This window comes from Ahaetulla prasina, chromosome 2, assembly GCF_028640845.1.
Source record: "Ahaetulla prasina isolate Xishuangbanna chromosome 2, ASM2864084v1, whole genome shotgun sequence".
Lineage (NCBI taxonomy): Eukaryota > Metazoa > Chordata > Lepidosauria > Squamata > Colubridae > Ahaetulla > Ahaetulla prasina.
Window position 1 is genome coordinate 159,541,697 of NC_080540.1, and position 20,858 is coordinate 159,562,554.

The following is a 20,858-nucleotide window of genomic DNA, read 5'->3' on the forward strand; positions in this document are numbered from 1 at the left end:
AATAAAATAAAATAAAATAAAATAAAATAAAATAAAATAAAATAAAATAAAATAAAATATTTGTGCAGCTTTCTGAGATTTGGTGTGTTTCTGTTGTGTTTCACTCTAACTACACAAACACACAAAATCTCAGAAAGCTGTATGTGGCATCTTATGTGTATGTGTGTGTGTGTGTCAGTTGTGTTGTGTGTGGGTAAAGTGTGAAAGTTGTTTTTTGAGCTTTTTGTGGCTGTGTGAAGTGTGAAGTGCAGCTGCTTTTACATTGTGTGTGTGTCAGTTGTGTTGTGTTGTGTTGTGTGTGTGTAAAATGTGAAAGTTGGTTTTTGGTATCTCATTGTTTTTTATACTTTATTATTTTTATTATTTATTGTTATTGGCCACGCCCACCCAGACATCTGACCACCAAGCCATGCCCACCAATTAAGCCATGCCCATAGAACCGGTAGGGAAAATTTTTAGATTTCACCCCTGGGTTTATCAGATTAAAGTTTCACATTCTGAAAGCTAGTAGGAGTGCATTTAGGTATCAAACCTAAAACAGGTTTAGGTGCCAGATAAAAGTTCAAATTTTCACTCGGATTCAAAGTTGGATGGGCAAGCCTAATTTAACCTCATCAAACAATTGTAAAATGTTATAGTCTCCAGATATTTTTTTAGGGGAAAACACAACAGTAACATTTACAAGGTGCATTCTAAATTAACCTATTACGTTCAATATATTGTATATTTTATATTTTGCCATCCAGAGTCTTTACAGAACAGCCTTACCAAATGAAAGAATGAATGAAGAAAGGAATGAATGAAAATAGACTGGGATCACACAGAACGTTAGTTCTGCACATAGAACAAATGCAGCCAGTAGGTCTTCTCTTGGCCCAGTTAAGTGTGGAGTCCTTGGTGTTCTCTGAGTTTGCTTGTTTTCTTGCAGGCATTTCGTTACCCAAACTAGGTAACATCATCCGTGCACCGGTGATGTTACCTAGTTTGGGAGATGAAACTTCTGCAAGAAAACAGCCAACCTCAGAGAGCATCAAGGACCCCTCATGTCAACCCTGAGCTACAAATATTCTTCTTTATTAGTTACAGTTAAGCGTGTTATACAAACACAGCCATAGAAGCTGTTATGCCATCCCTAGAACAGGCTGAACAGACGAAGAATAAAAGAACTTCTCCCAAATCAAAAAGGAGTGTAAAAAAATCATGGGAGAGATGCTGTTCTGCCCATATTGCTTCATTGCCTTGCTGACACAATATGCTAACCCAATGATGGTGAACTTTTTCAGCACTGAGTGCCTAAACTGGAACGTGCATGATTGCTGGGCATTGGAAACCCGAAGACCAGCTGGCTGGTGCGCACATGCCTGTTTTTTGGCCGTTTTTCAGGCTGTTTTCTGGGCTGTTTTCAGGCCTTAGTCTGGGCCAAAAATGGCCTGAAAAGGGCCTCAAAAATGGCCTAAAAACAGCCTGGTTTTTGGCCATTTCTGGCTTCTTTTTCTGGCTGTTTTCAGACTGTTTTCTGGTGTTCCGGCACCATGAAGACTAGCTAGCTGCAAACATGCACGCCGAAAACCAGAAAAGCAGCTGGCAACAGCATGCTGGCCTTGCTATAGGTTCGCCATCACGGTGCTAACCCTTCAAGTAGACCAGACTTGAAAACCAAGATTAGGAATACTAAAACTACTCTTATTATAGTGTTACAGTAATAGAATCTTGCAAGTCTGAAAGCGGCTCCCCCCCTCCCTGCCTTTATCCTAAAGAGAATTAGGGAGGGTCAAGTCTGAGACATTTTCTCAAATTACATTTTTGCTTTGGTCTCATGTTTCATCAGACTGTGACCTTGGAAGCGGTTCTTCTCTTTTTCCTCAGGGTTATTCTCACAGCCCATTACACAATGTCATCATTCCATCCATGGAATCCTCAGTCCCCTCAAAATTCATAAGACTAGGCCCTGGTCCTCAAACGGCCACAAATTCTAAACTTAATTCCCTGAATATCTTGTGATATTCTTGTGATATTGCCCTTTCCTTCAGTTGACTGCATTGACTTTGAAGTAATTTTCATGGCTTTCCTATATGGAGACATTTTCCCTCAATCCTAATAATCATTATTTTATCCACACATCTGTTCCTACCACATCTGGTATTAGTGCTAATACCATTATGCTGGTCTTATGTCTTCTGGTGAATTTAACCAAGGTAATCTGCTGGAGAACAGAATTGGGTTGTCTGAATATCAACAGCTGAGATTGGGGCTTAGTCAGGTTCTACTGGCAAAAATAAAATAAAATAGTGAAGGATCTGGGTATGCATGTAAAAAGGTTAAACAGAATAGAATAGAATTTTTTATTGGCCAAGTGTGATTAGACACACAAGGAATTTGTCTTGGTGCACATGCTCTCAATGTACATAAAAGAAAAGATACGTTCATCAAGAATCATAAGGTACAACATTTAATGATAGTCATAGGGTACAAATAAGCAATCAGGAACCAATCAATATCAATATAAATCATAAGGATACAAGCAACAAAGTTATAGTCATACATTCATAAGTGGGAGGAGATGGGTGATGGGAAAAATGAGAAGATTTATAGTAGTGCAGACTTAGTAAATAATTTGACACTGTTGAGGGAATTATTTGTTTAGCAGAGTGACGGCGTTCAGGGGAAAACTGTTCTCGTGTCTAGTTGTTCTGGTGTGCAGTGCTCTATAGCGTCAATTTTGAGGGTAGGAGTTGAAACAGTTTATGTCCAGGATGCGAGGGGTCTGTAAATATTTTCACAGCCCTCTTTTTGACTCATGCAGTATACAGGTCCTCAATGGAAGGCAGGTTAGTAGCAATTGTTTTTTCTGCAGTTCTAATTATCTTTTGAAGTCTGTGTCTGTCTTGTTGGGTTGCAGAACCAAACCAGACCGTTATAGAGTGCAGATGACAGACTCAATAATTCTTCTGTAGAATTGGATCAGCAGCTCCTTTGGCAGTTTGAGCTTTCTGAGTTGGTGCAGAAAGAACATTCTTTGTTGTGCTTTTTTGATGACATTTTTGATATTAGCTGTCCATTTTAGATCTTGCGATATGGTAGCACCTAGAAATTTGAATGTCCCTATTGTTGACACTGTGTTGTCTAGTATTGTAAGAGGTGGAAGTATGGAAGGGTTTCTCCTAAAGTCTACCACCATTTCTACGGTTTTGAGTGTGTTCAGTTCCAGATTGTTCTGGTTGCACCATGAGGCTAGTTGTTCAACCTCCCGTCTGTATGCAGATTCATCATTGTCTCGAATGAGACTGATCACTGTTGTGGTCCAGTTGTCATGATTTAATATTTTTTACATGATTTTGGCCTGGATGATTGAATCTACATTTACATATAGATCTGGGTATGCTCATCTAGCATGGTTTCAATTTTTTTCCAAATGCCCTCACAAAAGAGGTATTCATAGAAACACAAAGGGGAATTGTTATCTTTTGTGTCAAATCCTCTTCGCATCTAATAAGTACGGATGCAAACACAGACTTTGTATCTTGTGTTAAACCATCCTTTCTGTGACCATGATTTATTAAATAAACTACATTTGAATATAGGATTTTATGTTTACAGGTAGTCCTGATCCTGAACCTACGACCATTCATTTAGTGATCAAAGTTACGGCACTGAACAAAAGTGACTTACAGCTGGCCCTGGCACTTACAACCATTCCAGGATCCCCACAGTCATGTGATCAAAATTTGGGTGCATGTATTTGTCACAGCGTGTATTTGCAACAGGTTGCAGCATCGCCAGGCCATGTGATCTCTATTTAGGATTTTCCCAACTAATTTCCAACAAGCAAAGTCAATGTGGGAAGCCAGACTTATGTAACAATCGTGTGATTCACTTCACAGTGGCAGTCATTCACTGCCATTGGACATGTCTCATTTAACAACCACCTTGCTTAGCAACAGAAATTCTGCCTCCAATTGTAATCATAAGTCGAAGACTACCTGTATACAATCTCCCATAACAATGAGAAATTCTATTCTCCCAGAAAGCTAACCCATTGGGTAAAGTATTCTAGCCTAATAGTCACTGAAATACATTAGTTTGATAGTTGAGAGTTGAGGAGGGCATGTGGACTGCCAGGTGACTAATCTGTACTCTGAAGAAGTGTAATTCACGTTTTCTTGCTGCAATAAGTTGTCTGGCTCACAAATGTTTTTTTTTCTCCTCATTGAGTTGTTTAGCTAACTTAACATTGATTTCCTTATTTTGTCTTCATTCTTTCCTAGTCGAATTGCATGCTATGTGACAATATTCCAGAATATTTCCAATTTGAGAGATATCTTCTACAAGGAAATGAGTAAGGTAAATATGCAGGGGTGGAAAACATACAATGTATTTAGCAAAGACTCCTAATGTCTTTTTCCTATCCGTGCTTGTTTAGAATTCTCCAGTTGGCCAGAGAATTCTGGGGATTGAAATCCACACATCTTCAAGCTGCCAAGGTTGAGAAATGCTACCTTGGGTTATACATGTGCAAACCCAGCAAATGTGAAAACAATTATTGCTACTTAAGTGGCTAGGAACCAGGACAGAGCCAGCTGTAGACCAAATAGTAATCTTATCAATTCGTGAGAGGTTTGATTACCTTGACTTTTTTAACTTCACCACTAATGGCACCATTTATCCTGTGCCAAAAACATGAGTTATGAGAGCTGATCAGCGAGACCCCATACATGAAACCTCCCTCATTTATCAGCAGGAAAACTCAAATCCAGGAAGGCCCTTCTGGCACTTGCACAACATCTAGGATGACATATAAATGATCCCACAAAAAAAGGTGCCAGGCTTTGAATTACCTCAACAATGGACAATCCTGAATAGGATTCGCACCTCACAAGGTGTTGTGGCTCTGGCCCCCAGGCCTGGCCTCCTGGAGCAGGATGACTCGGAAAGTGAGGAGGAGGAGCTGGCAAGGCCTCCTTCCCCCCCCCCCTGGACCCTCCTCCTCCCTGGCACCATCCCAGATTCCAGCTGCAGGCCAGGAGGAGGAGCTGACAAGGTCTCTTTCCCCCCCCACCCCTCTACTCCCTGGCAACGCCCCAAGAACCAGCTGCTGAGGATCAATCTTGGCTAGATGCGAAATAGCGACGCTGAGATAAGCGTGCGCAGCAAAGGAAAAGGTGGGGCAGGCCCAGGGAATGCTGAGTCATGGAGCCACACCCCACAGGGGATAAAAGCAGGGAGAGTGCTCCGTAGGCCCTTGTGTCGGACAAAGTTACGGACTACTGGCTCTTTGACTGCTTTGGACTGAAGGCTGGGATTTCTTGTGAGTACTTTAGATCATCCTGCAGACTCCTGGTTGCCCTGGCAATGGTCTGTCGGCACGCTGCAACTTGATAAGGACTTGGCTGGCACGTGAAGGAACGTTGCCAGAACTTTTTGTTGCCAGAAGAAACACGGCCAAGTGTAAATAAATTTCTGGCAGACAGCCTCGGCTGGCATGTTGTTTTTGGGAAGGAAGGGAGGGGACAGAACACACAGCATCTGCTGGGACTCTGTATAAATGGGGCATAATATTCCCCGCCCCTCAGTGTGACTAGGGGATCCCATATCAAACTGTAGATCACATTGTGACTGGCTGTAAGCCAAGGGCATATGATGGTCCAGTATCTGATTTTTTAAAATATAAACAATGCTGTGTTTCAATGATTAGATGACCTAGACCAGGGGTGTCAAACTCAAGGCCCAGGGGTTGGATCCTGCCCACAGGGTACTTAGATCTGGCCCATGGGGTCACCCTGGAAACAGTGAAGGACCGGCCTGCCATGCCTCTGCCGATAAAAACAGAGCTCAGGAGGGCTGTGTGCAGCCCTCCCGAGCTCCATCTTCACTGGCAGAGGGTTGCAGGAGGCCATCACAGCCGAAAATGGAGCTCAGGAGCCCGTTTTCGCTAACAGGCACCCCCAACACGAGTGATATCGAGCTGGCCACACCTACATGGGCCATGCCTAAACTGGCCCCCCCAAGGTCAAACACAACCCTGATGCGGCCCTCAATGAAATTGAGTTTGAGACCCCTGGCCTAGGCATTTGTATTTGACCATAGATCTTTTTAACAGCTATATTTTATTGTGTTCTACTAATCCAAATTAAATGTTTATATATATATTGCTAGTCCATGTATGTTATGCCATATGCTAAGTAAAATAAATAAATAACGAAAACTGATCAGAATTACCCCAATTCTATACACACAAACACCATTTATTTAGTTTTGTAAATTTCCTGCAAATGACAAATACTGGATCAACTATTCAAGTTGTCTCCTGCCTGCCCATGTAAAGGCAAATTCCTTCTACTAGCCTGTTTCCCCGAAAATAAGACATCCCCTGATAATCAGCCCAATCGGGCTTTTGAGCGCATGTGCTAAAATAAGCCTCCCCCTGAAAATATTTAAATGCAGAGCTGGAAATCAGGTAAGATGGCAAGAGGAGCCCTTGCTCCACACATCCCAAAATAATAAGACCTCCCCGAAAATAAAACCAAGCACTTATTTTGGGGTTTAAAATAATGTAAGAGAGAGTCTTATTTTCAGGGAAACATGGTACTACTCTTCCTTCAACAGCTTCAGCTGTTGAATGGATATGGGAATGGCCAGCTTGTGTAGGCAGTTCTGTTGATCACACCAATTAAAAGTAAAGGAGTCCTTGAGTGAAGCTCAACTCTTAGTGATTTCCAGAATGCATCCATGTAGGAAAAACATGGAATTGATTTGTTTACGAGGCAGGTTGATCTGGGATGTTTTAATCTCTGACCCAGTGACTTTTTGATGGTCTCCCATCCAAGTATCCATTTGATCGTGTTTTGCCCAAATTTTTAAGATCAGGCAAATTTGGCTAAGAGTGCAATCTGCAGTACCCATGGACACTTAGATAGAACCAGTAGTGAAATCCATATTTTTTTAGTACTGGTTCTGGGGCGTGGTGTGACTTGGTGGACGTGGCTTGGTGGATGTGGCAGGGGAAGGATACTGCAAAATCCCCATTCCCTCCCCACTACTGGGAGAAGGATATTGCAGTATCCCCATTCGCACCCCATTCTGGGGCCAGCCAGAGGTGGTATTTACTGGTTTTCCGAACTATTCAAAATGTCCGCTGCCGGTTCTTCAGAATCTGTAAGAACCTGCTGGATTTCACCCCTGGATAGAACCCATTTTCTCCCTCTATGTCAGCCTTTCCAGGCAGACCAGACAGGAAACACAACCTCATAAACTATTCTTTTTTTAATGTAAAGTTATATTAATAGATACATTAATAATAGAACCTTGCAATCTGAAAGTACAGTTCTCCTGCCATCTGCTTTACAGCATGAAAAACTAGGGAGGGTCTGCTTTGAGCCGCTTGTTTCGCCCGCTATCCAGTGGGTTATGCTGGCATCTCTTTGCCCTGTCTCCCAAGGTTTTTTTCACATACCATTACACTCTAACTGAGAATGATTCTCAAAGCAGAGATGCTCTAGATCAGTGGTCACCGACCAGTGGTCTGTGGATCACTGGTGGTCCGCAGAAAAATTATCTGCATTTTTATATTGCACTAAATACTATTTATCTTTTTTTTAAAAATCATATTAGTGGTCCTCAGGATTTAAAATTATGAATTTAGTGGTCCCTGAGGTTCGAAAGCTTGGTGACCCCTGCTCTAGATCTACCAATCAAAAGATACTAGGCAACTCTCCCATATTCCAAACAGATTCAGACAACAGTGTGAAAACACAGCAGGCTTATAGTTGAGTGATGATGTCCTAGGGTTCACTATCAGCACTCTGTAAAATATTGTGCATGGGGCCCAGAAAAACCATAGACTCTTCTATAGCAATGTTGCCTGAGACTTTCCTTCCCATTATTGTATTTTTCTTCTGTGTGGAAATGTCTGCTAAATCCTGCAAAAATGGAAGGATGTGATTTTTATGTAATGTTCAGAAATCCATATTTTGATTGTTGAGCCACATGTTCCATTTTCACTGGGAGAAGGAAGAGTTATTATTCAGCCAATGGCACCTTGAAATCCCCATCAAGAATAAATTCAGGAAACAGAGTTAATAAGTTGAACGAGTGACAACTGTAATAATAATAGATAATAAAGTTGAAGATGATGATTATGGTGATGTGTCCTTGTGATTGTTGGGTATGAATGGTTTTTCCCCAATTCTTCCTGCTTCTAGCTAAACCATGACTTGTATGATGTAATGAGCAAGCTGGAGAACCAACATTCCAATAAGGTCTTCATCATTAAAGGGGTCTCCAGGTAAGTGATTTCCTTTTTGCTACAGATACGTTAGGAATCTGAGTAGCATCCCAGGAATGCTGAGGGGAAAAAATATCCCTCTCTTTCCAAGTAGCTATCAAGTGATCTAGCTTGTATGCTTTTGTTATGGATTAGAAGATTTAGAACACATCTTCACTAAAACAGATTCTTTAGATTATTTAGAAGAAAATATTCAAGACCTGGTGTGTTTTTTTTAAATGTAAGTAGCAACCCTAGAGCAGCCAGAGAAAAAGCAAACAAACAGAGAAGCCTTTTATTTATTTATTTATTTATTTATTTATTTATTTATTTATTTATTTATTTATTTTGATTTTTATACCGCCCTTCTCCCGAAGGACTCAGGGCGGTGTACAGCCAAGTAAAAATACAATATATACAGATTAAAAGAAATTAAAAGAAAACATATTATATTATGGCCGAAAATTTAAAACAGTTTAAAATCTTAAAATATAAATAACCCCAATAAAAATTTTAATCCAGTCCCGCTTGAATGAATAGGTGTGTTTTCAGCTCACGGCAAAAAGTCCGAAGATCAGGCATTTGACGTAAACCAGGGGGAAGTTCATTCCAAAGTGTAGGAGCTCCAACAGAGAAGGCCCTTCCCCTGGGGGCCGCCAACCGACATTGCTTGGCGGACGGCACCCTGAGAAGGCCCTCTCTGTGTGAGCGTATGGGTCGGTGGGAGGCAAAAGGTAACAGCAGGCGGTCCCGTAAATACCCGGGTCCTAAGCCATTTGAAGGGGCATCTCAGTTTTAATAAGATTGGAGAAGGAAGAGAGGAGGAGGAGGAGGAGGAGAAGGGAAGGAAGGAAGGAAGGAAGGAAGGAAGGAAGGAAGGAAGGAAGGAAGGAAGGAAGAAAGAAAGAAAGAAAGAAAGAAAGAAAGAAAGAAAGAAAGAAAGAAAGAAAGAAAGAAAGAAAGAAAGAAAGAAGGCAGGGAAGGAGAGAGGAGGAGGGGAAGGAAGGAAGGAAGAAGGAAAGATGGAGGGAGGGGAGGAGGAGGAGGGAAGAGGTGGGAGGAGTAATGAAAGGAAGGAAGGAAAGAGAAAGAGAAAGAAAGAAGGCAGGGAGGGAGAGAGGAGGAGGGGAAGAAGAAAGGAAAGATGGAGAGAGGGGAGGAGGAGGAAAAGGAGGGAGGAGAAGGAAGGAAGGAAGGAAAGGAAGGAAGGAAGAAGGAAGGAAGGAAAGGAAGGAAGGAAGGAAGGAAGGAAGGAAGGAAGGAAGGAAGAAAGAAAGAAAGAAAGAAAGAAAGAAAGAAAGAAAGAAAGAAAGAAAGAAAGAAAGAAAGAAAGCTTTTGTAATAATTTCAACCATACAGGTAACCGATTCTATTACTTCTGAACCATTATTGAAAAAGGTAAAGCCTATTCTGAAGTTCAGTGACCACCGAAATAATGAGGTGACTTTAGTTAGCCTGAAACTAAAAGTAATTAATAATTCCACAGGCTGTTCTTGAATATAACAGCACTTCTTCTATATAATTATCTTCAAAGGAGTCTTTTAATTAGAGCTAGTACTGAATTTTACCTACTGGCAAATTTTAAAACTGTCTTGCTCTATCACTCAGTTTCTGCCATACAGGTGAAAAGGAGCCATGCCGTTAAAGGGGCATTGGGACCAGACAGCTGGCCCCTTGCAAAATTCATGTTCTTTTCCTCACGCTCTATTGCATTCTTATACAACTTGTATGAGAATGAAGAGAGAGGTTGTTCCTTCCAGCCATTTTGGCATGTGTGTTTCAGGTGAAGCTCAATTATAGTGACAGGTGCTCGGTTGCGATATCTGGAACCCCATATCCGTTTTTGATCACAATAAGGATCCATTTTCACTGCACTGTAGAAAATACTTACAATTTCTATGGAAAGCAAGCGTATAGTAAGAGACAGACAATGTGTAACAGGTTTTTTAAAACCTAGTGGGTAATACAACCTGGAGAGGGGAAAGCTACAGAATTTCGGATGGTTAGAATTCTACCTGAACAAGTTTCAGTGCTGTGAAGAATACACTGTGTCCCAAATAGCTGCTTCCCTGAATTTGCTCGTACCGACTGTCCCCAAAAGTGACCTTTAACTTCCATACTGAATTTAGGATGATGCGAGTGGTAGTCTAATACAATCGGAAGGGCATTGTGAGGTGAGCTTTAATGAGGAATAGGCTTCAAACCACATGTTCTCCCAGACGTTTCCGACTGAACCACAAAAATTAAGTCGTAAAATTAAGTTAATTACACAGAACTGACTGTGTAGTTTTCTGCTGTTTTGAAATATGTTAATGCTTTTACACTTCTTTTATTTGGCACTTGAAACGCCTACATATGGCCTTCATTTGGGTATAAATGTCTAAATAGGGCTTTGATTCTCAAACGGGTTGGGGCTGCAACTCCCTAAATTCAAGTGCAAAGTGAATGCCAGATGAAGATTCTTGGGCTTGTCATCTCAGCATATAGGAAGGCTGCCCGGCTGGGGAATGCTGAACTAATTGAATGTTGGATTGTTGGAGGTTGCATATTCAAATATTCTAAGACTGGCTAATGCTTTTTTTTCCTCCCGACGCAGCAACAGAGGCTCTTTGGTTATTTCATCCCCAGTAAGCCCAACCAGCAACTCTTTTCTGCCAGCAGGGAATAGCATAAATGAGGTCTCCACATCTCCCCTTGTCCCAAATCAAGAAACAGAAACTACTTCAGCCACCAAGGTGGCATCCACAACTGTATATGATGATGAAGCCAAAGAAGAGGTCAAAGAATTGCCAAATGAGGGTGGCCAGGGTGCCGAGTCAGACGCCCAGGCTGCTAGTGAAACAGAAGGCAAAAGCCAAGAGACCCAACTGGAGGAGCTCGAGGGTGTTTCCGGCAGGGCCCTTGAGGTCGTGGCAAAGAACCTTGCGGCCGAGATTTTATCACAGGCAATGGTTGAAGCTGCTGGCAAGAGGCAAAGCATTTCTAAAGATTCGGAAGATCCTGCACAACAGCCCTTCTTGGAAGAAAACATTGAAGCCCATGATACACCTGGAACAGAGGATGGTTCTCCACCTCAGGCAAAGGATAAAATCCCAACTCTACTGAAACATGACCTTGAGCATGCCCAAGAGATCCAGGATGAGATGCAGATTGAGAAAGTGAATGGTCAGGACTACAAAGGACCACCTGAGGAGAGCTCTTCTTGCCCCGAAGATGATCCCCAAGGTCTTCCCTCTTCAGCCAAAGATGATGGAGACTCAGAAGAGGTCCTGTCTGCAACCGGTGAATCTGCTCCACCCAATACGGAGACAGATGAGAGTAGCCACAGCTGCAGAGATGTAGAAGATGATAACAGTAGCAGTGAAGGAAGCATGGAAGAAATTGAGATTTCCCCCAAGGGTACCAATGCTCAGGTAAGAGACGAGAAGAAACATCACTGACCCCTTTTCCAGTTGCTAATTAGACATAAAAGAAACAACTGCTGTAGCAAAAATATTCCAACAGGGTACCTAAAATAAGTGTTGCAACAATTCAATGATGCTTCTGCTCTGTAAGCAGGGGTGAAATCCAGCAGGTTCTGACAGATTCTGGAGAACCGGTAGCAGATATTTTGAGTAGTTCGGAGAACTGGCAAATACCCCCTCTGGCTAGCCCCAGAGTGGGGAGGGAATGGAGATTTTGCAGTATCCTTCCCCTGCCATGCCCACCAAGCCACACCCACTAAGCCACACCACATCCACCAAGCCAAGGCCACAGAACTGGTAGTAAAAAAATTTGAATCTCATCACTGTCTGTAAGTAATTCAAATGAATAACAATATGATATTTTGCATATTAGACACATCAGTTTGCACGGAATGGACATGTTTGCTGACAAAAAAAAAATCAAGAGAAAAATTAAATGCCACTGGCTGTCCAGCTCTTTGTTTCATCACAAAGAACAAGAAGGCCCCTTGTCAGAGCAGGAAAACTGAGACACAATTATTTTTGTTATATATGTATCATAAAACTGGCATACAAAACACTTTCTCTCAGTTCTTTTGGTCACCAGTTAATATCCTATCTTCTCTAAGCAGGATGCCATTGTTGTTTCTTCCTCTTAGTAGCACATAGCCCAAAAACTGATCCTTCCACTTCTGTGTCTGCAGACATTAACTATTTGTCGGTATAGCTTTCTTGGTCATTAAACCATCAACCATTTCCTATGCATACCCTCTTAGCTTGATCAAAAGCTTCCTAAACATCCATAACAGTTTCCTTAGCTTCCTCCTACTGCTGGCTGAGGAACTCTGGGAGTTGAAGTCCACAAGTCTTAAAGGGACCAGGGTTGGAGACCCCTGCTCTGAAGGACCTTGAGGTTTGGTTTGAATTGCCTTTCCAGCAGAAATCCAATGAGTTGAAATTTCCCATTCTTCATATGTCTCTCCTCCCTGGAAGTTCTGTCATCAGTCCAGAAGGGCAGATTATGAAAATTTTTTGCCTGGCCTGCTACTTGGTTATTGTTTCTTCTTCCTGGTATTCTTACTCAAATACTCTTAACTGGATCCATATTTAAATTCCTCCTTCACATATAATCAGAGGCAGTATTCAGCCAGTTCAGACTGGTTCGGGCAAACCAGTAATGGCGACCTGTGGGTGGGCCCGCACCCACCCATCCCCCTGGGTGCAATCCCACCCTATATCGCTATGTTTTTTACGCTGCGCACATGTGTGGACGGCGCGCACGAGCAAATTGCTGTTTGACATTGTACATATGTGTGGATGGTGCGTGTGAGTGAATTGCCGTGTTTTATGACGCCACATGCATGCGTGCTCACATTTTCAGTGCTGGGCGAACTGGTTGCTACAGTATGTGAAGTCCCCCCTCTGCATACAATGCTTCTCTACAGTGTGCCCTAATCCGTCAATTAAGTTACATCATTTAGTCCCTGCATTCTACTCAGGAGTTTACTTCTACATTTCAGGAATGCTTACAAAATCATCTTTGTCCTCCCACATTAAGATGTCTTATTGTTTGTTCCCTATATCCCATGTATTGGCATGGAGGCAGTGAAAACCTTACGTCATATATTAGATCTACTTCTTCCCGTACTTGTCTACTTATTACAGTACTGGATGTCTCCATCTCTGGTGTATCATTCCTAGTTTCATTCCCAATCCTTGGCATTGCACTCTTTTCTGGGGCTTCCTCTGCTACAGGATTAGTTTTAAAACCCAAATACATTCAGTTTTTCAAGCCAAGCACATCCTTGCCAACACATTCTTGCCAACACTCATGAAGGCAGCTCGTCACTTGCCAGGAGAACCTCACTGCAGAAATGCATTCCATGGGATTGTTGCTCAGACACTAAATTGTGTCTGACTTTTCATGACCCCTATGGACCATAGAACACCTCTGTCCTCCACTATCCGTTGCCCATTCCATGGGATACAGGTATAATGATAAATAAAATAAGAACACAAGTATGCAACACACACAAACACTTACTCTCTCTCTCTCACACACACACACACACACACACACACACACACACACACACACAAACCCCTTCAAATCACACCAAAGGCTCATCTAGTTCAACAATTATTTTTCCTAGAATTTGTTAGTAGGCTCTGCAAGAGATCGCTCAGCTTCTTACAGTGGTCTGCTTTTCTTACTCATTTGACGATGCTCAATTCTTTCTTTAAAGTGAGATTTCTCAAGGCCTGCCAAATTTACCTCCATGTTTAGCAGCACATGCTTTCCAAAAACAGCTTGCTACTGTTGGAAGGCATGACTGACATTTTTTTAAAAAGGGACCATCATACCCCATGAGGAAAACCAAGCAGTTTCTTAAAACCACAGAGCTTTAGGGTACTAAATCTGCTGCTTCAAATAATCATGTCAATCTTTCAAATTCACATTGTGCTTTTGATACCTTCAAAGAACTTGGGGTACCTCAAAAGCCTTCCACATATGACTGGTATTTGACCTCTTGGCTGCTGAAGCTCAGAGCTGTGTCAGACCCAAAGCATAAATGAATGGACAGAAAGGAATGGAGAACAACAAAGAGATAGATGGCTCCTGGCCATTGGAAAAGCATTGTGCAGTTTTTCATTCTTTCCTTAATGAGGTTTCTGTAGTCGGAGCATGAGAAACGAGTATGCTGGAAACGTGGGCAATACGAAATCATTTTATTATGCCTGGTGGACTCATAAAAACCCAGGAAATTTTGGGTTCAGATACACACAGTGATCTGAAAAGAATAATTAAAATCAACATTCAACTGAAACCAGAACTTTTCTTGCTGGATAGACAATTAGAAATGAGTCATAGACCATTGTTTTTGTATATGTTAACTGCTGCAAGATTATTGTTCACATGAAACTGGAAAGACCCTGAAACATATCCACAATGGAAGAATAGCTAGTGAAGGTGACAGAACTAACAGAGATGGCAACATTATCTTGTCTGATTAGGGAAAGGACAATAACCTCATTTATTAGTGACTGGAAACCTCTTAAACTAACTTTTTGCTGAAGAGTGGGAAAAAATGAACTTGTAATTTTGATGATTAAAAAGGTTAAACTATGAGAATTAGAACAGCGGTCACCAACTGGTGGTCCGTGGACCACTGGTGGTCAATGAGAAAATTTTGGTGGTCAGCAGAACAATTATTTGCATTTTTTATATTGCACTAAATCAGGGGTCCTCAAACTACGGCCCCTGGGATGGAAACGTGCAATAAACGTTTGTGTTGCTGCAGAGAGTGTCCCTCTTTGGGGTCTTTTTGTGTGGGTCGGAGGAGGGCAGAAATTCCGACTTGGGTTCTGCTTCATCCTCCTGATGTAGGGCTTTGGCCAAAAGCTGGAGGGAAGTGCTGCTGGTGGCAAAGAGCCAGAGGGCCTCTTTCCAGTGGGACTGCATCATGGCCTGGAACTGGCTGACCATCTCAGCCCGTTGAGCCTCCAGGCACCAGTACCTGGCCTTGCACTCCCTCAAGTCTTCCCTCTGCTTGGAAAGCCTATGCTCCTAGTCCTCAGGGAGGTGCTTCTACTGAGCCTCCTTCTTGGTCAGATTTAATTTGAACTGAGCCAGCTGTTTTGCCAACTCTTTCTCATGGTGGTGTTTAGCTCCAACAACTGCTTCCTGTTGGGGCTCTAAGGAGCCCGGGCGGGGAGGCGAGGAGTGGCTGGGAGGGGAGGGGTGAGTAGAGGCCAGCGAGGTGCCTCTCGACGTGATATTGAGGTGGCCATGACCACCCACTCACATGACCACCTAGCCACGCCCACCCAACTGGTCATTAGGCAGATCATATGAGTGGTCCATAGGATTTAAAATTATGAATTTAGTGGTACCTGAGATTCGAAAGGTTGGTGACCCCTGAATTAGAATATAATCTTAGAGAGAAAGGGTAAAATGTAAGTGGATTTATAACTGCTGTTAAGAACGTTGGAAGGCACTGCCTTATAATGTTTTCTTCTTGTTTCTTTCTTTTTCTTCTTTTATTTATTTTTTCACTGTTTTTCTTTATTTCGTCTCTAAAATTTGCATTGTTTTTAACCTTGTTTTAAAAAATTATTTATCTATAATCTAGATCTATCTATCTATTATCTATATATCTATTGAAAGAAGTAGAAAAAAATATCCCCCAAAAGACCCAGTTTGAACCTTGGCATGACACATTTTGCCCAGAAATATTTCCTTGAGAGGAAAATGTATGCATGTTAGTAATCCCTGTACATTTATCACTGGAACAAACACTCCGCTGGACTTTTAGCTTTTACTATACTTTAACTTTTCCCTAGCACTCATATAAATATTTTGAACATTTGTCATTCACGTTTCTACCACAATATTCTGGGAGGCTAATTAATCCTTAAAAGAAATATGAAATCTCTTTAAAATAATAACAATATCAAATAAATGATGGCCTTTGATAAACCCCTATATCTGCTAAAGGTTTACCCATGTAGAACAGTTTTGTTTTGGTGTCAGGATGATAATGTGGGAAAAAGTAGAATGCAAATAGTTGAATTGCATTCCACTATTAAAGGAGCTCCAGAGTCCTAGCATACTATATCATATCCCCTGTCATCTTTTTTTTTAATAGTAGTCTTATTTAAAAAATTACAAGTACAAAGATAAAACTAATATAAACCCAAGAAAACTAAAAGAATAAGAAAAAAGAAAGTGGGGAAAACAAAACAAAAATAGAAATGAAAGAAAAAATGAGAACACAGTAAAAAAAAAAAGAGAAGAAATATAAAAAGAAATGATTCCCATTCATTATAAGAAATACAGTTTTAGTAACTTATTTTTTTTAATCAGATTTAGAAAGCATCCATCCCACTTAGAGAGTGACGTATCAACATAAAATAAAATAAATGATATTTTCTTCTCATATCCTCTTTCTATAAGAAATTCTTTAAGCCACACCATTCAATCATGATCAACAAAAGTCTACTAAGGCTTACAAGAGATTTTTTAAAAATCTATTTTAATAAATCAAATAAACCAACTTTATTTATTTATTTTTCCTTTTATTTTTAATTATCTTGAATTTTAGTTCTTTCAAATAAGGCTCCAAAACTTTATTTCTTTTCATTTCTTTGTCCCGTCTCAAAAAAATCTTCAAAGTTTTTACAAGCCTTTTTTGTGGATGGAACCAACATTGGAAACTTATTATCCAGATCACTCTCTGGTTATCTGTACACCACTTTTAATTATTAAGATATCAGCCAATTTCTTTTGTATGTCCAATATAGCACCTTTGTTCGTACCATTATTCTAGCCTGTCATTTTAAATCCAGTTTCAGAACAATCTTGTGTGGCAAAACTGTGCCTCTTTCATAACATCGCTTAAACATAGTCTATCTACAAAGCTGGACATTCTTAAAATGAACTTCTGGATCCATTGTTTAAAAATATCCTCCAATATGTCCAATGTTTAAATATTTTGTTTCATGCTGTATTAGTAAGTCAAATACAAGAGTTCTTCTTTAATTGAAATCTTTAGTCCCTTCTGGTTCCTTCTAGTGTTTCCCTTTCAAGTTTCATCCTGTTTTTTTAAAAGAGGATTCAAAACAAAAGCATTTTCCAATGCCAACAATTCTACATAATCCCAAATTCTTATTTCAAATGCACCTGGGTCCTCAGTTTGTATCTTTTCAAAATCAAAGTTCTAATCACCCTTTTGCTGTATGTACAGTATGTATGTACCCTGTTTCAGAGGTGGGTTTCAGCAGGTTCTGACCAGTTCTGGAGAACCAGTAGCGGAAATTTTGAGTAGTTCGGAGAACCGGTAGTAAAAATTCTGACTGGCCCCGCCCCAATCTATTCTCTGCCTCCCAAGTCCCAGCTGATTGGGAGGAAATGGAGATTTTGCAGTAACCTTCCCCTGGAGTTGGGTGGGAATGGAGATTTTACAGTATCCTTCCCCTGCCACGCCCACTAAGCCATGCCCACCAAGTCACGCCCACAGAACCGGTAGTAAAAAAAATTGAAACCCACCACTGCCCTGTTTCCTCGAAAATAAGACATCCCCTGATAATAAGCCCAATCGGGCTTTTGAGTGAATGTGCTAAAATAAGCCTCTCCCTGAAAATATTTAAACGCAGAGCTGGAAATCAGGTAAGACGGCAAGAGGAGCCCCATCTTCCTCCAAAATAATAAGACTTCCCCAAAAATAAGGCCAAACACTTATTTCAGGGTTCAAAAAAATATAAGATAGGGTCTTATTTTCAGGAAAACATGGTATGTATGTATGTATTTATATAGATTTCTAATAGCTGAAAAGCAGTTAACATGCAATTTACAAAAAATAATTAGAAAAATAAGTATGTAAAGCAAGTGTGTTTTTGAAGATGCCAACTACAGGGTTTTCCACCGAAATATGACTTTGAGTTGTGTGAATTCAAATAGCGCAGTCATTTCATGAGATGCATTAACTGCACTAATTGAGACCTACCTGATCAAAAATTATACTGAATCCCTTGATTTTGCTGGAATAATGACAATCTCAACATCTCTCATATACTGGAGATAAAAGTATCAGCAGAAGGGGTCTTCGTCAGTGGTGAAATCCAATTTTTTTTTACTACCGGTTCTGTGGGCATGGCTTGGTGGGCATGGCAGAGGAAGGATATTGCAAAATCTCCATTCCCACCCAACTCCAGGGGAAGGATACTGCAAAATTCCCATTCCCTTCCCACTCCTGGGGAAAGGATATTACAAAATCTCCATTCCCACCCTACTCTGGGGCCAGCCAGAGGTAGTAGTTGCCGGTTCTCCAAACTACTCAAATTTTCCGCTACCAGTTGTCCAGAACCTGTCAGAACCTGCTGGATTTCACCCCGGTCTTCATATATGCAAGTAAGTTTCCCACTGCAAAAGTTGGCCTTCCAACGTAGGAAGTGCAATAGCTGGGAGATGTATCAATGGCTCAAACAAAGCGAGCTGAGTTAACTAATTCATGCCATCCTCACTCTGTGAGGGAGTAGGTCTATTTCTGCATGCTGCTGATGACTAAATTATCAACGCAATTAATATACACACTGCAGTGTCTGCCTCTAACAAGAAATTAAACAGCCAGAATCATAAGGGGCTGAAACAAAGGGATTCTAAAGAATTTGGGCTATCCTATTGGCTTCATTACAGGCATTAGAGTCTTTAGCGAGAAATGACTATTATAATAATTAAGTCTTTTTTCACTTCATCTCTAGTTGAATGTAAAAAGCTGCTTTGAATTTTTTTTTTTTTTATTCAAAAAGTTTTACAAAAATTTTTTTTTTCCCCTTTCCCCCCCTCCTCCCCCTCCTTCGCAACCCCTCCCCCGACTTCCCGGAACGAGCACAAGGTATAGTTAAAAGTAAAACAAACATATGCTAAAAAGTTTTCGTCCCAACTTAATTATACCCTACAATCATCAATTCCTAACTTCCCCAAAAGCAATCAAAATAATACATCATAATCATTCAAAACAGTCTGATAACTCTTAGTCTGATATCTCGTTGAATATAGTCAATCCATTTTTCCATTCCTTTAAGTATCTTTCTTGCGTATTGTCTTTCAAAAAGGCTGATATCTTCGCCATCTCAGCCAAATTGGCAACTTTCAATATCCATTCTTGTATTGTTGGTACTTCTTTTTTCTTCCAATATTGTCCTATTAGTAATCTTGCTGCAGTTATTAGATTTAAAATCAATTTAGTCTCAATTACTGTACAATCCGTAATAATTCCCAACAAGAAAAATTATGCAGGAACTTTATCTTCTTTTTCAGAACATTTTGTAAAATCCACCAAATTTTTATCCAAAAGGCCTTTATGTCCTTACAAGTCCACCAAATGTGAAAATATGTAGCGTCATCACAATTACATCTCCAACATTTTGCTTGCATTTCTGGATACATACACGATAATTTTTTAGGATCTAGATGCCATCTATAAAACATTTTATAAAAATTTTCCTCAGATTCTGTGCCTGCGTGAATTTAACATTTCTAACCCAAATTTTTCCCACGTTTCCAATAATATTGGCTCCTGAAAATTTTGTGCCCACTTTATCATACAGTCCTTTACCAAGTCCCTTTCAGAATCTATTTCAAGTAACACATTATACAATCTCTTTATATGCTCCTGAGACTGATTTCTAATTTGCTTTACCAAATTTCCCTCGTTCTGCTCTATACCAATTTTTTGATCTCCCTTCCATCTAGCATGTAATTGCTCATATTGAAACCAAGTATAATTTTTCCCTTCCTCTCTTAATACTTGCAGAGATTTTAACTGCAAATTACCTCTTTCAGTATACAAAAGATCTTTATATGTAATCATTTCCTGATTCTGTTCTATGTTTATATTTTCTACTGTATGTCTAGGACATGCCCATATAGGAACCTTATAATTTAGTTTATAAGAGTATTTTTCCAAACACATGAAGGGCATTTCTTAGCACATGATTTTTAAAGGCCTTATCCACTTTTTGTCATAAATTAAATATGCATGCCATCCATATAACAAATCATAACCTTCTATATTCAAAATTCTATCCTCTGTTAAATTAAACCAATCACTTATTGCAGAGAGAGCAGCTGCTTCATAATATAATTTAAAATTAGGCATTTTAAACCTCCCTTTCCGAGAATCTTGAATTATTTTCATTTTAACCCTAGCTTTTTACCTTCCCATATAAATTTGTTAATTCCTTCTGCCATTCCTCAAGATTCTTATCTTTCTTAATTATTGGTATCATCTGAAAGAGGAATAAAAATCTAGGTAAAACATTCATTTTAATAGCAGCAATTCTCCCAGCAAAGATAATTGCAATTTTTCCAAACAATCAACTCCTTCTGAACTTTTTGCCATAAAACCTCATAGTTATTCTTATACAATTTCACATTTGATGACGTAATATAAACCCCTAAATACTTAACCTTCTTTACAATTTCAAATCCTGTTACTTCCTCTAGTTTTTCTTTCTGTTGTCTGGCCATATTTTTTATTATCACTTTTTGTCTTTTCTGATTTACCTTAAACCCTGAGACATTCCCATATTGATCAATTATTTCCAACAAAGATTTACTAGAATTTATAGGGTTTGTTAAAGTAATCACCAAA

The 20,858-nt window shown here is 40.2% G+C and overlaps 1 protein-coding gene across 3 annotated transcripts in view; it reads left to right on the forward strand.

Moving 5' to 3' along the window:
* BIN2 (bridging integrator 2) overlaps nucleotides 1-20,858 on the forward strand; it is a 61,182-nt gene that overhangs the window by 29,764 nt on the left and 10,560 nt on the right. For all 3 annotated transcript variants that reach the window (XM_058171501.1, XM_058171500.1, XM_058171498.1), the window contains 3 exons: nucleotides 4,266-4,341; nucleotides 8,199-8,281; nucleotides 10,857-11,673. In XM_058171501.1, coding sequence (XP_058027484.1) covers nucleotides 4,266-4,341; nucleotides 8,199-8,281; nucleotides 10,857-11,673 — 976 coding nt within the window. The remainder of the gene's footprint in view (nucleotides 1-4,265; nucleotides 4,342-8,198; nucleotides 8,282-10,856; nucleotides 11,674-20,858) is intronic.